The sequence below is a fragment of the Miniopterus schreibersii genome (assembly GCF_964146895.1).
Source record: "Miniopterus schreibersii genome assembly, chromosome: 10".
Taxonomy (NCBI): Eukaryota; Metazoa; Chordata; class Mammalia; order Chiroptera; family Miniopteridae; genus Miniopterus; species Miniopterus schreibersii.
In genome coordinates, this window is record NC_138110.1 from 18,051,308 (window position 1) to 18,066,538 (window position 15,231).

At 37.0% G+C, this 15,231-nt stretch overlaps 1 protein-coding gene across 1 annotated transcript in view; it reads right to left on the minus strand.

Annotated features, from left to right (window-relative positions):
- Positions 1–15,231, minus strand: part of DCC (DCC netrin 1 receptor) — a 957,719-nt gene that overhangs the window by 73,685 nt on the left and 868,803 nt on the right. Inside the window, exons 20-21 of the mRNA XM_081150263.1 lie at positions 14,548–14,742; positions 7,163–7,195 (exon numbers count right to left, since the gene is read on the minus strand). Coding sequence (XP_081006389.1) covers positions 7,163–7,195; positions 14,548–14,742 — 228 coding nt within the window. The remainder of the gene's footprint in view (positions 1–7,162; positions 7,196–14,547; positions 14,743–15,231) is intronic.

A 15,231-nucleotide genomic window follows, 5' to 3' on the forward strand; every position in this document is an offset into this window, starting at 1 on the left:
ATTTAGAGTGCAGCCATGGGTTTTAAAGTCTTTTCTACTACGTACCCACAGTAATTGCCCATCTGAAACCTTGTAATATACGTATTCAATGGGACCCGCCTGGTCCCCACGTCGTATTTTTCAGGGAGTGTTTGTCCTGCCCTAAGCGTATCGCAGGGCTCCTTTCAGTGGGCCTGTGGAGCTGTGCTGCTTTCTTCTGCTTGGTCACATGCAGCACAGCGCGAGGTACGGTTATCAGCAAGCTGGCAAAAGCGAGCCCGGTTCTTTTCATACTGCACATACGAAATTCCAACAGCTCATCAGCACCTACTGGTTTTGATTTTCTCCTTTCTGTACTCAGAATTACAAGCAGCTCTGAAATGCAAGTCTATAATTTTCTGCTAACAAGAAATGACAGGAAGGGTGGTGGAGGTGAAGGAAAGGGCACAGGAGGTCAGAATCATCCACAAATGTGACCACTGTTTCCCGAATCACAGAGCCCTTGATGTTTTTCTGTTGAGCTTTAATTTAATAGATGAATACTGAAGATACTTTTTTCCTACTGGAAAAGCACTTTCACATCTTTTTCATATCCCCCAAGATCAGGAACAGCCACGAGCACTATTCCTTTTGGGTTCTCCAAACCATACTTTTGATTAGATGGTAAAGTCTGTCTTTCCAGATTATTCTGTGATCGTTTCCCAAAAGATCTGTGCCATCATAATTTAATTCAACAAACACTTGTCTGGCATCAATAATATAATCCACTCGCAATGAGAAACTGGGCATGCAGGGAGGAAGTGAATCAGACCAGTGGTCTGCCATCAAGGGATTTACAACCTGGCCACGAGTTTGGGAATATAAATAGCAAACTATAAGGAAAGGACAACACAGCCATGAGTCAGTCAGATGTTAGGGACATATAGAGGAATGGGAGGCTGGAAGGGCGAGAAAGCCTTCTTGGAAAAAAGTAGAATTGGGAAGAGATGAGGACTTTACCTGGAAAAGAAAGTATTGCTAAGGCTGAAGACAGGGTACCAGTTAGAACACTGAGCTGTAAAAACGAACTTTTCCCAAAATGATTGTGGATTTTTGCTAATGGGCTGGGGTGTAGGTGGATGTACTGGTCATGAGGCTAGAAGAAGGAAGCTGGGGTCAGGTAGTCAGGGTCTTGATGTCAGAGAAGTGACTTCGTTCTATAAGCAACAGTGAACCACCTGTGTTTTGGAAGGAAAATTCAGGAGGCAGAGTCCAGGACTGATAGAACTGGGCAGGAAATAAAGCTCTGGACCTGGTATTCGGCTAAGGTCTACAGCAAAGAAGGGCATTCAGCAACACAATGAGTCTTACAAAAAGAACTAATTTCAAAAATCTTTTGGAGGGTTTGTTAACAAAAATGCCTACCTTTTAAGTCTTAGAAAGTGAAATGCCATGAATTGTATCAGTTCTTATGAGTACTGAGTATATTGTTTTCCTTCCAAGTTGCCTATTAGAAGATAAAACCTCCTGAGAGGTTGACTGCAGCAGCTACTTGCCGGCTTCCTGGGAACACAGCTAAGTCCCCCAAACGCTTTATTAAAAGCTCATTACTCAGTTTTTTCGCCTCTGCTTTTCCACCAGTTATAAATTCTAAAGCTGCAAAATTTTCGTCCTGAGAAAAGCACAGATGAGACTAGCTTTTCCAAAAGGGTAGGTCAAGCACTTGAATAATAAAGTGAATTAAAACTACATACAATAATAGGGCAAAAAGAGGGTTTTCTTTTCAATTAAACATCTCCCACCAAAAGGGCTGAAGGTTTCCATTTTTCAAACAGCAGCCTGTCTGCTGTAATGCAAACCCTGCAAAGTTTGGGTTACATTAACTAAATTCCAAGCTTGACCACACTACCAAGAAAAGCCTAATTTTCGCCAAATTGGAAACAATTAATATTCTGTTTATTCATGAGATTAAAGCAGGTGAGGTGTAAAATGGCAGGTGTCATGTTAAGGACTTTGCCTGTGTAACCTATTGAGGAAACACAAGGCCTTTAAACTAAGTGAACTTACCTGAGGCCACTTAGGTCTCACTTTCTGATAACAAAGTAGGAACCAATGAACTTACTGCATTTCCAGAAATTATACAGTGGTTCAGAGAAGAAATTCCCACCTTAGCCTGGGAATGCATCTTGGTCTAACCACCTACATACTGTGAGAGGTTAGGAAAATTTTAACCTTTCTGTGTTTCATGTTCTACACCTGTAAGGATGTTATGAGAATTAAATGTGATAGAACTTGCATGTGCCCTGAAGAGTGACCTATCGTGAAAATGCTGAAAACATGAAGTGCTATACTCACTATGCAAAGATGCTATGCTTGGTTTTTTTATTCTAATGCCAATCCTAAAACTCGATCATCTTAAATCCTGAAAGAAACCAAGAGACAATTTGGGCTAAAGTCATCATTTTACAGGTGAGGATGCTGAGAGATCAGTACATGTCCAAAGTCACACAGGAGGTCCCAGTGGCAGGATGGAGCTAGACTCGGAGGCATCTGATCCCATCCAGCTGCTCTGTGACTGCAGATGGGAAAGCAGACCATTAGGCCCGTGACCATGACCCAGAGGAGAGTAATTCTCCCTCCCCAGTGGGAGGGCCATTCTCTGCAGGCCGCCTTCTGCTGGATCTATAAACTGGCCTAGGAAATTATGCCTCTTTTCCAGGCTTTGTTTTAGATCACCCACTCAAGCTGTAGAGAATTAAAGAAACTTGAGAAGCTCAAAGCAAGCATTTTCTTCCTAATTCATCTTGGCAGTGAAGACTCCTGTCAATTTAAGGTACTATGCCATGGCCATAGCTCCTATTCTAACGCCACAGTGGGCAGGCATGGACACATACATGAACTTGTAAATATTTGTGCTCATGCTAAGAATTACCAACTTTTACTCATAAACACTTCAAACTGGAGTCCAATATTTGGGAGTTAATAGAATATAAGGATGTAAAAACAATCCTTTAGAATTAAAGTTTGACCTAATAATCATTTTAGAGAATTTGTCAAATTTTATGACTATCCTCATTGCAACCCCCAAACAAAAGGATTTTATAAATGCATCTGTGAGAAGCTCTGAAAGGTTTAAGCTAATTGTAGAAAAACAAAAAGCCAATTTTTTTGTAAGTATAGCAGCTATCTGGAGTGGAAACACTATGTAAGGGAGAAACATGTTTGGGTTCCAGCTCTGCCCACAACTATATTTTTGTGACCTTGGGCAAAACAATACCTTCTGCTTTCTCATCTGAAAACATGGGGGGAAAATCAGTGAAAGAAAGAAGAGCTTTCCTTTTGAAGGTGGATGCTATGAACTGAATTGTGTCTCCCCCAAACCCCAAATTCATATGTTAAATTCTTAACACCCAATATGACTGTGTTTAGAGACATAGGCCTTTATGGAAGTAATTAAGGTTACATGAGGTCATAAGGATGGAGCTCTGATCCAATAGGATTTATGTCTTTATACGAGACGACTTAAGAGAGCTTGTTCTCTGTCTGATGCTTGAGGATACATCGAGAGAGATGTCTGCAGTCCAGGAAGAGAGCCCTCATTGCCAGATCTTGATGTTAGACTTCTAGCCTCCAGAACTGGGAGAAAAGAAATTTCTGTTGTTCAATCCACCCAGCTTTTGGTATTTTGTATTAGCCTCCTGAGCTGACTAAAACAGTGAAATTAGAGCCATCTCTGTGTTTCCTGAGATAAAGAACTGTCGGGATCATATATACTCAGTGCTGTGACTTCCCACTAACAAGGTGACTCCAGATTGAATGCTCTTTGCCTTTGTTTTAGACTATTACAGAGTTGGGGAAAGGAAGGCCAATGTTGGGAAAATACCCATGTACAAACTTTAGATAGAAACTTTATAGATATATGTTAAAAGTGTGTGTGTGTGTGAATGTATGCATGTAATATATGTGTGATGAATATACTTGGTGGTTAAAAGCAGGGCTTTTGGAACATGGTTGTCCCAGTTTGAATCGTGGCCTTGCTACTTGCTAGCTGTGCGTTTATAGGCAAGTCGCTTAACCTCTCTAAGCATCAGCTTCATCATTGCTGAAACGGAGACAGCGATAGGATCTCTATAACGGTATTGTTATGAGGATTTGAGCCCATAGATGTAAAGCTCCGTAATAGTGAGTGATAGTAAGAGCTTCAAAAGGGTTCATTTTAACATTATACATGCCCATCCAGACACAAACAAATTGACAGGGTTTTAACCAAAATATGGAAAAGAAAGAAACAAAACTAAACTAAAGCAGAGCGTTTCTATACCCTTTGCATCTGCTCCACATAGCTCGTACAATTTTCCTGCCCTAAGTGACCCTCCAAAAAAAATTAAACAGGTTAATCTCTAAGATCTCATAATTACTTTGGCCACAGATGCCTGGAAGAGACCAAAAAAAAAAAAATAATTAAGACATGGAACAAGAGATAAGGGGTTACAAAAAGGGGGAATTATAGAGTAGCTTGAGATTAGAGGGTTTAGCAAATAAATGCTAGATAGAACCAATTTACAATTACAGAAAGGGGGAAAGAATTCCAAGTGACGGCTGTAATTTTAATACGACTACTACCATCATTGAGAAGAAACTATTTCTCCCAAATCCACAACTGATTAACAAATAACTGACTTTTTCTTTTCACATTAATGTTCTTCAGGGTGGATTTTCAAATACAAGAAAAAATTATTGTGACAAGCGGCTACAAAGATACTTTTTAAAAATCGTCCAAATGTTTCTCATTTTCTCTCATAGAAGACCAAGTCTATTTAGAGTTCATTCTTGCAGAGTTAACTTTGACCCAGGGTGCTAAATTTTTTTTCTCAGAGGGACTTTTCTCTTGACAGAAATTTGGCACCTGTCATGAATGTATCGAAAAGTGGGACCATTTTGCTGTGGGAGGGGGCAAACTGGTCCAACAGTGAGCACGATAAAGCATAGGCGACTGATTTGCTATGTGCTGAGAGTGGAAACATTCAAGACAGTTTTTTCCTACTGTTTTCATCAGTCTTAGAGGGATCTTCACTCTGGGTTACTTTTCATGCCCTTGGTCATCAATCCAGAAGACTGATTTTATTTAGAAATAGCTTTTAATGACCAGTAAATTTTATATGCCTTCTTTGTAAGGATGTAAAGATATTATTTATAACCACCAATCCCTCTTAATTTTACAAGTGATTTGAGTTTGATGTAAAATTTGGAACCTATCTATTTGACCAACTGTATACAAGCTGTGATTGAATCAGGTACCACACAGTATACAACATGTGACAGAACCTTTCTAAGTAATGTCAGATGAAGAAAAAGAACAACTGACCAACTATATTAACAGGCTCAGTTAACTGGAAATAATTCTTGAGAATTCCTTTGGTTCCTGATAATTGATCTGATTTCACTGTCAGCTTGAAAATCTGAGTAAAATCCTTAGAGAGTGTGTGATAGAGCAACTAGAGAATAATTTATTCTCTTTTCTTTTATAAAAAGACCAATTTACAAAATGTATTTTGGTAGCTTAAAATAATATTTAAAAAGTTAATTGAAAAAAATAACAGCAAAAACAATGAAAAGGAATTGAGAGACAACTGGAAATCCATTTATAGAGAAGCTTGAGCACATCACCCAAGTGGCTAAAAATGTAAAATTTCATCTGGCTCAGTTACTTAAAAAAACACATATTTCCTAAATATAATTTCAAAAATTATGAGTTATATGCATGTAGAAATTCCAGATTCATTTAAGTTAAAAAAGCTATTAAGATTATTTTAATTATTTTATACACTTCTGTTAATTAACTACTCCAGCTTTGGATTTGGCTAGCACTAATATATAATTTACCTAAGTAAATATATGCTGATACTTACTCATCATTAATAGTTTTACAAATATACTATTAAGTAGATATTGATCTTAGGAAAATACTTTAAGTGGAAGCCAGCAGGTGCAGCTAGGGGATTCAGGGAAACGTTAACCCCGGGCAGGCATTTCGATGCACTGCATCATTTCTGTCGCTCCCTGTGTGAAACCCTAGCCACGTTCTCCCAAGCAGAGGCATGTCTAAGGGCCCAGAGACAGACCTGAACACAGGATAATTAACCAAAATACCACTCATGTATGCAACCTTCTGTTGTTAGTGAGCCTTACCAATCACATATACTTAACATTTATCAAAAGTTAAAAGTATTCTTATTGAAAAGAATGTTTTCCCCCAATCTACAACATGGGGCCTTATGAGACATGGTGCTTGCAAGCAGGTTCCGCTGACAACAGATATCCAAAGCAGAAGAAAGCTATAGACTCTGAACCAACAAATACCAGCACAGACTCTACCCAGTTATGAGCATTTCCAAACTCTCCCTTCTTTAAGGATATAATATTGTGAAAAAATAAAACTCATAAATATTCCTTTTCTCTCTAGCATTCTACTAATCATTCTTAGTGTAAAAACAATGGAACCTTAATTTCTCACTCTACAAATCATGGTCATAGCAAATTCATTCCTACCTGTGAGGTGATGGGAAACTCTCATCTATACCCATTTTCCTTTGTGGAAAACCATCCCTGTTTCTTTAAGCAAATCAGCTTTTAGCAAAAGAGCGGAAAGAGAATAAAATACTCCGAGCCAACCCAGCATCTGATTGAAGGAATGAAAGCTCTCTGGCTTCAGAATGAACAAGAGTAATGCCTAAAAAAGTTGACCTAACTTTGTTTTCATTAATTAAAAGAAGCTCATTGCAAAGGAAAAGCACACATGATTTATGGTTTTTCTCTGTAGAGCTACAGAACTTTAATCCATAGCTCATGAAAGGGTGCAGGAGCAGCTTGAAAATTATGCTGAGCTTAATTATACTTAATGTGAATTATTCAGAAGTGCACACAGAGACTAAAAATTTATTTCATACAAAGAAGCTTGACATTTTAATTGGCCCTTCAGAATAGAGACAAAACAATTTCCTCTCAAGAAAATCCACATCTTCCCTATCAGAGCCTCGGCCCCATCCAAGCAGAACTTCATTAACAAGATTAATTATTGCCCCAGAGGCTGCTTCATCAGGTGTATGGCCCAGGTGAAAAGAGGACCATGAAGTCATGACTGACATTTCTAACAGACAGGATTGATTCAAGGAGAGGGGAAAAATGACAGGTTGAGCCACCATACCTTGGTCATTTGCCATTTTGTCAGGATGTTCCACTGTGGGGGGAAAAGAAATATTATGAGATTTTGACAGTTCCCAGCAAGAAAGGTGACATTTCAAATCAAGAGTTTTTGTTAGCAAGTTCTTATATCAAGGCCAATGCCCTATGGAAATAAAGTTGGTAAGGAATCAAGGTTAATGTAACTCTTTCTATAAAATAATTAGAGGAAAATGTTGAAAATATTTTTGTTGTATAAATGTGTTCTTAAAAATATGTTGTTTGTCACATTTCTCTAAACATAAGCTCAGAATGATCATCATACAAGTTTAATTAATACAATAATCATAAAAATGCATGAGATTACCAAATAATTATCAATGTTTTAATTAAGTTAAGAAAATGATTTACTGATATTCATTAATTCTCACATGAATAGGGTAAAATCATAGAATTTGTATGGTTTGATAAATTTTTATATCTTGTGAAGAAAAGTTGAGTAGTTTACTGCAGTTGAGTTATGAATAATGTTGTTGAAAATGACTTTTTTCCCCTTGTTGGTTTATTTTTTAATTTTTACTGCGGTGACTGGTTAATAACATTATAAAAGTTTCAGGTATACATCATAATTACATAACTATATATACTATAGTGTGCTCACCAATAAAAGTCTAGCTTCTATCCATCACCATATATTTGACCCCCTTTACCCATATTTTGCCCTCACCCCACCTCCCTTCCCCTCTGGTAACCACCAGTCTACTGTCTGTATTTATGAGCTTGTTTTTGTTTTAAATTTAAAAACATCTCTAGCTGTGTTTTTTTTTTTTTTTTTTTGAGGTGGCTTGTTTCCTGTTAATCAAATACAACTATATAGGAAGTAAATCTCCAGTATCATTCTTTTTCTAGAAATTGTGATATGACATTTTGACCAGTGTAGATTTTTGTAAGTCTGTATCAATCATTTAACCTATCCTTGATTTTCTTTGAGCTTTGAGTCTACTTGGCATATTTAATCACTTAATTGCAGCCAAACTTGATGCACAGGCTCCTACACTTGCTGGTTTGCTTCTTGCATATGCCTCAGTTAAAGCCACACAGAGAAAAAATATAATAGCATTCCCATGACCAGTAAGTTCTCTCATTATTGCAGTTTCATAGCAAATCTACCATCATTGTTTAAAAAATTACTTAAAGTCGATGGTAGCCATTCTGACAGGTGTGAAGTAATAACCCACAGTGGTTTTAATTTGCATCTTTCTGATGATTAGCAACGTTGAGTATTTTTTCATATGTCTCTTCCCCATCTGTATGCCTTCTTTGGAGAAGTGTCTATTCAGGTCCTTTGGCCATTTTTTAACTGGATTGTTTGTCTTCCTTTTGTTAAGTTGCATGAGTTCCTTATATATTTTGGAGATTAACCCTTTATCCGATGTGTCATTGGCAAATATGTTCTCCCATACAGTGGGCTCCCTTTTCATCTTGTTGATGGTTTCTTTTGCTGTGCAGAAGCTTTTCATTTTGATGTAGTGCCATTTGTTCATTTTCTCCTTTGTTTATCTTATCCTAGGAGATGTATTGTCATACATATTGCTAGGAGAGATGTCTGGGATTTTGCTGCCTATGGTTTCTTCTAGGATTTTTATGGTTTCCCAATTTACATTTAAGTGTCAGAATGGCTGCCATCAACAAATCAATAAATGACAAGTGCTGGCGAGGATGTGAAGAAATGGAAACCCTAGTACTCTGCTGGTGGGAATGCAGACTGGTGCAGCCACTATGGAAAACAGCATGGAATTTCCTCAAAAAATTAAATATGGAGCTGCTGTTTGATCCAGTGATCCCACTTCTAGAAATATATCCTAAGAAACCTGAAACATCAATCAAAAAGAATATTTGTACCCCACTTTCATAGCAGCACAATTTTTAATAGCTAATATCTGGAAACAGCCCAAGTGCCCATCAGTAGATGAGTGGATAAAAAAGCTGTGGCACATTCACACCATGGAATACTATGCAGCTGTAAAGAAGAAGGATCTCTTACCCTTTGAGACAACATGGAGGGACCTGGAGAGTATTATGCTAAGTGAAATAAGCCAGTCAGGGAAAGACAAGTACCATGTGATCTCATTCCTATGTGGAATATAATGAACAAAATAAATTGATAAAATAGATCAGGAGACACAGAAGCATGGAACAGGCTGATGAATCTCTGAGGGAAGGTGGAGGTGGGTGGGTGGGTGGGAAGAGATTAACCAAAGGGCTTATATGAGCATATGCATAACCCATGGACACAGACAATAGTGTGCTGAAGGCCTGGGGTGGGGGGTGGTTGCTGGGTAGAAGAGATCAATGGGGGAAAAAAGGGGACATCTGTAATACTTTCAATAATACGTTCAACTTTTTAAAGATAAATTTTAAAAAAAGAAAAATAACTTAAAGTCTTACAGGTGTTAGTCCTTCCTTTTCTAATTTAAGGAACACAAATTATTGTCCAAAAGAATGCATAAATTGAAATACCTAACGATGTTAACAAAAGCCTCTTTAAGATGAATAGGGTTGATTAGTGTCACATCATAGAAGGACAAATTTCTAAACCAGAGATTATTTACAATTTCTTTTATGTTAAAATAATATGTAGACATATTCTATGAAAAGGGTAAACTAGGAAAGGTATCTTAATAAAAAGAAGACTTTGAATTCTGTATGACTCTTTGGGAAACAGTATACATAGGAGTGTTTACTACATTAAGATTCTACAAACTTTATATAAATTTTATAAATGTCTTTGTATCTTCTCAAGATTAAACATTTTTTAATTCACCAGGCCATCTAATCGAATGTTTTCTAATCTAATCATTACAATTTAATTTTTGTCTTGATTTTCTCTCCCATTTCTCATTGAGGTCTATAGGTTCCTGAAAATACTATTTTTAATAGTATTAGGGGGTTGTTGATGAAAGGTGCTTTTGAAAGGCAACTGAATTAACTGTACTTTATAGACAGGGATAGGACTCTAATGTAGCTTTTAAGGATGGACACTGTGTTGTAGAAAATGCCATACAGGTTTTCCAGTAAGAATGGGGAATAATATGTCAGGATCATATGTGACCACAAAATCAGGAAGGGTAAATGTCTGGTAGCCAGAACAGACACACTTGAGAAACGACCATGATCAGTATCACATATTTAGGGGAGAACTGTTTGGAATGATACCAAAAAAAGAAAAAAAACAATCTCATCTCATTTTCACTTTTTATCTCTTCCTTTATCTTTAATTATATACATGAACTATCTGTAGTCTAAGCAATTTTTTTTTAATGCTCACCAGAGGATATTTTTTCTATTGCTTTTCAGAGACAGTGGAGGGGGGGAGGGGGCGGAGATTGAACCTGCAACCGAGGTGTGTCGGAATCGAACCCTGGGGCCCTTCAGTCAGTGGGCCGATGCTCTAATCACTGAGCCAAACCATCTAGGGCTGAGCAATATTTCAGCAACTGACAAATATGTTATTGTGGACAATCTGAGTTGTATTCTTATCTTCTGGATTTGTTTTATTGTTAGCAAATCTGGACTGGATATTACCTGAGAGGCTTTGAATGACCCAAGGAAAGTTATCATCTACTGACGAGTATTTCCTCCCTATTACTTGACAGGCCAGCAGGAGGAAGCTACTTTACTAGAAGAAACAACCATGGGGGAGGCAGAGATAAACATGACTCTCACTCATCTTCTAAGGGTTAGATGGCGTGTAGGTATTGTGATGGGGAGAATTTGGGGAGGGGAGGCAGGTATTTGCAGAGTCCTGTGTGGTTAGAGAATCAAGTTCATGGGGCCTCCTAGTTAACATTTCAAGGAAAGAGTCAGATATATCACATATACCATATACATAAAGGTATAATAACTCAATCCATTTTTAATCTCTGGCTGGGGCCTAAAACCAAAAAAAGACAAAACTCTAGTCTCTAGTAGAAAATGTGTCTATCTTGCAAACACTCAATAAGAAAGAATGAAGCCTGTGGGCACCTGCCTGGGGGCGTAATTACAATAAAGCACTTGCCTATTACCCAGTAGGCTACAGAGTTTCCTCAGCCTCAGGACAATAGGTAAGCCTTTCTATCTGTCAGACAAAGTCACACTCTCATGAACAGTGGCCTTAAGTTTTGAAGCAGCTTTGGAAAATGAAAATCTTAAATCAGAGAGCAATAGCACAATTTTATGTCTTAGTGTATATTTGGTTCATTGTGGCTTCAAATCTCTTATGATGAGTAATTTATTTACCTTAGAACATTTGTCATTATAAATGATAGCTAAGGTGCATGCAGGTACAATGTCAATTATTGATAAAGATGGGCGATATAAATATTTCTAAATAATTTAAAGTATACCCCAAGCCCGGCCGGGCGTGGCTCAGTGGTTGAGCATCGACCTAGGATCCAGGCGATCGGGGTTCGATTCCCGGTCAGGGCACATGCCTGAGCTGCAGGCTAGATCCCTAGTCGGGGGCGTGCAGGAGGCAGCCGATCAATGACTTTCTCATCACTGATGTTTCTATCTCTCTCTCCCTCTCCTTTCCTCTTTCTGAAATCAATAAAGATGTATTTAAAAAAAAATAAAAATAAAGTATACTTCAAACATCTAAAACTTAGTTTACTATATATGAGCAAGATCTGTTTTAAAAACTTTTAATTGGCTATTAATGGAGCATGACATACTTAGGGTAGACAATATTAAACATTCCAATCAGGGTATTAGAAATGATTCTTATGGACTATTAGGACTTATAGCAAATTCCTGAATTTGTTCTTAATTCTGAAGATCATTTAATAGATGAGTTTAGGACACTGAGGGTAAACACTACCAAACGAGATCGGGAGTTCATTAAACAATCCTCATGATGATTATCAGTGTGGGCCTGTAAATCCTGTGATAACTCATCACTCTGCTGCACATTTGGATGCCTTAAGTCGTTTTTAAACCCTCCCTGAGATCTCGAGTTGGCATACACTGTGAGCATGAAATTAATTTGGCACTTGTCTGTAGATAAAGATGAAGCATTTGTGAAACATTATCTGGTTACATTTCATGCTCCCGCGAAATGCATAACCAGTTTCCTGTCGATAGCTGATTTGGACTGAAACCTGATTTAGACGTGAAGCCCTAAAAACCTAGAGAGACAAAGCTTAGCTCGTTTCCTCCTGCCTCTCTCCCAGCTTCTACTCTGTCGTTCAGAACAGCCGCGCAGGCTCAGGCTGAGTGCTTGCTGGTGTGTTCCTGGCAAACTTTCACATTCACTATTACCAAATCCAGCTTCTGAATGGCTCACCCACTAGAATTCAAAAGTCCACTATTTATGAGGCTACCTTCCCTAGGAGAATCGAGAACTAGACTATATAATTATTTTAAAACTCTTCTTTAGTATGTCAAACGACTGGGTGAAAATGTCAGACGCCTGTTTCTGATTTTTCAGTTGTTGGCTATCATGTATTATCAAGTTTTCAGCCAGATATAGAGGCTTAATGTGGACACAGATTTAAAAGCCAAGTATCCTTCTTTAGAGCAAGACACATCACTCCTTAAATATCAATCTGTAAATATCAGCTATGCAACATTTGAATTATTTTCAATTGCTGAATAATAGAAGCCCTTGAAACCATCTATCTTCCAGAAAAATCATACTCTGCTTTAAAAAAATGTATATGAAGATTATTTTGATGTACTTATTATCCTGGGCTTTAGTATTTTTCTGTATGAACATGTAACTATCTTATGTAAGCATGTGGATTTTCTTCCAATCATTCTGCAAAATTTTTTGTTGTTGCTGACTTGGTCCTTAAAATAAACACATTCATTTTGTTTGAGGTTTTCTATCTTGCCATATCAAAATATTCTTTCATATAGAAGGACAATAGTTCTTGAAAGAAAATATTTAAATTTAGCAGGCATATGCCATTCACATAACTCAACGGTTTTTCATTTTTGTTCCCTTACACAAAATGGCCAAAGTGTTTCATTATATTTTGAATGGAATCAACATACATGAAATCAATATAAAATTCCAAGAGGATTATAAATGAAAACAAGTCAAGTTGAAATGTCTGCCTTCTGCTGAAGGCAGAAAATGTAGTGATACAATAGATTTTTCTATGACATGCTGGCTTTCAGAATTTAAAGATACATTTCAATTAATTATTTTTTCATATTTTTTTCTAGTTTTATTGAGAAATAATTGATATAAGTTTAGGATATATGGCATGAAGGTCTGATTTACATATATGGTGAAATAATTACCATGAAAGGTTTAGTTAACACATATGCATAGCCCATGGACACAGACAGTGTGGTGAAGGCCATGGGAGTGGGCGGGGGCTGTGTGGAGGTGAGCAAAGGGTGGGGGGGGGGAAATGGGGGACATCTGTAATAGTGTCAACAGTAAAAACTTTTAAAATGTTTTAGTTAACATAAAGCACCTCATAAAGATACAATAAAAAAATGAAAAAAAATTTTGTGATGAGAACTCTTAGGACTACTCTCTTAAAATAATTCCTATATATTATATATCAGTGTTAACTGTAGTCATTATGTGGTACATTACATTCATAGTACTTATTTATCTTACCTTTTGACTACCTTCCTCCAACTCACACTCTCCCTACCCCATCTCTCATAACCAAAAATCTGATCTCTTTTTCTATGAGTTTGGTGGGTTTTTGTTTGTTTGCTTGTCTGTTTGTTTTTAGACTCCACATATAAGTGAAATCATAAAGCATTTGTCTTTCCCTGTCTGACTTATTTCACTTAGCATAATGCCTGCAAGATCTATCCATATTGTCACAAATAGTGTGAATTCCTAGTTTTCATGGATGAATAATATTCCATTGTGCATATATACTGCAATTTCTTCATTCATTCATTCACTGGTGGACACTTAGGATGTTTCCATGTCTTGGCTATTTTAAATCATGCTGTTATGAACATGGGGGTGTAGACATCATATCCAGCTAGTGTTTTTATTTCCTTTGAATATATTCCCAGAAGAGGGATTTCTGGATGGATCACATAGTAGTTCTATATTTAATTTTTTGAGAAACATCCATACTGTTTTCCATAGTGGCTGTACCAATTTAAAATCCCACCAGCAATGTGCTGGGTTCCCTGTTCTCCACATCCATGCCAACATTTGTTATCTTATGTGGGTTGTTTTTTTTTTGGTGGTTTTTTTTTTGGATGATTGCCATTCTAACAGGTAATAACTCACTGTGGTTTTAATTTACATTTTAATTTATTTTGAATGTCCACTGTAGTCATGCTGTCAACAGAGATGGTACAAGGCAATTCCTAACAGAGACTCCCAAATTATTTTATAACAATACCATAGGAAAAGGGGCAATAGGAGAAAAGGGTTCGAACCTTTCAGAGTCCTGAAGAGGATGGGATCAGAGAGGGGCCCCACTCCTTTCACATTTCGTGCTTGAATTCGAAAGTAATACATCGTGTCGAGGTTGAGATCCATAATTTGATGAGTAAGCCGATCACCACTGATTGTTTCCATAACCCAGTCATCAATTGGCATGTTCTTGTCCAAGGTATAAAACAAGATGTAAGCTGCATAAATAAATGAATGCAAACTTTGTTAGTGTGCGGACAGCCTGCTATACTACTGCTTCCAAACATCCATGTTTCCCAAATGTAATTTGCAATGATTATTATATAACCACAATCTATAAGCTATAGTATTTGGTTTGACAAGTAATGATTTTTTTCATATTACAAGGATTAAATAAATAATTGCTTCTTAGTACAAAATCTGAAAATGGAATAAGCCATTAGAAATAAAAGTATCTATCATATTTAAAAATGTGAGGTTTCTGCTGCCTATAAATTCTGGTTATTGGTTTATTCTAATATATAGGTGTGATAAAAAATGCAAAACATAGATAACAAGCCTGCATAATTTTTGCTGTATTCCAATAATGAAAATAAGGAAAGCTTATTTTGGCTTATGCTTAAATAAAAATACACTGAAAAGTATAAAATGTCGTGTGTGTTTAAAGTGTTATAAAAATAAGTGATCATATGTGATTATTGTAAGAA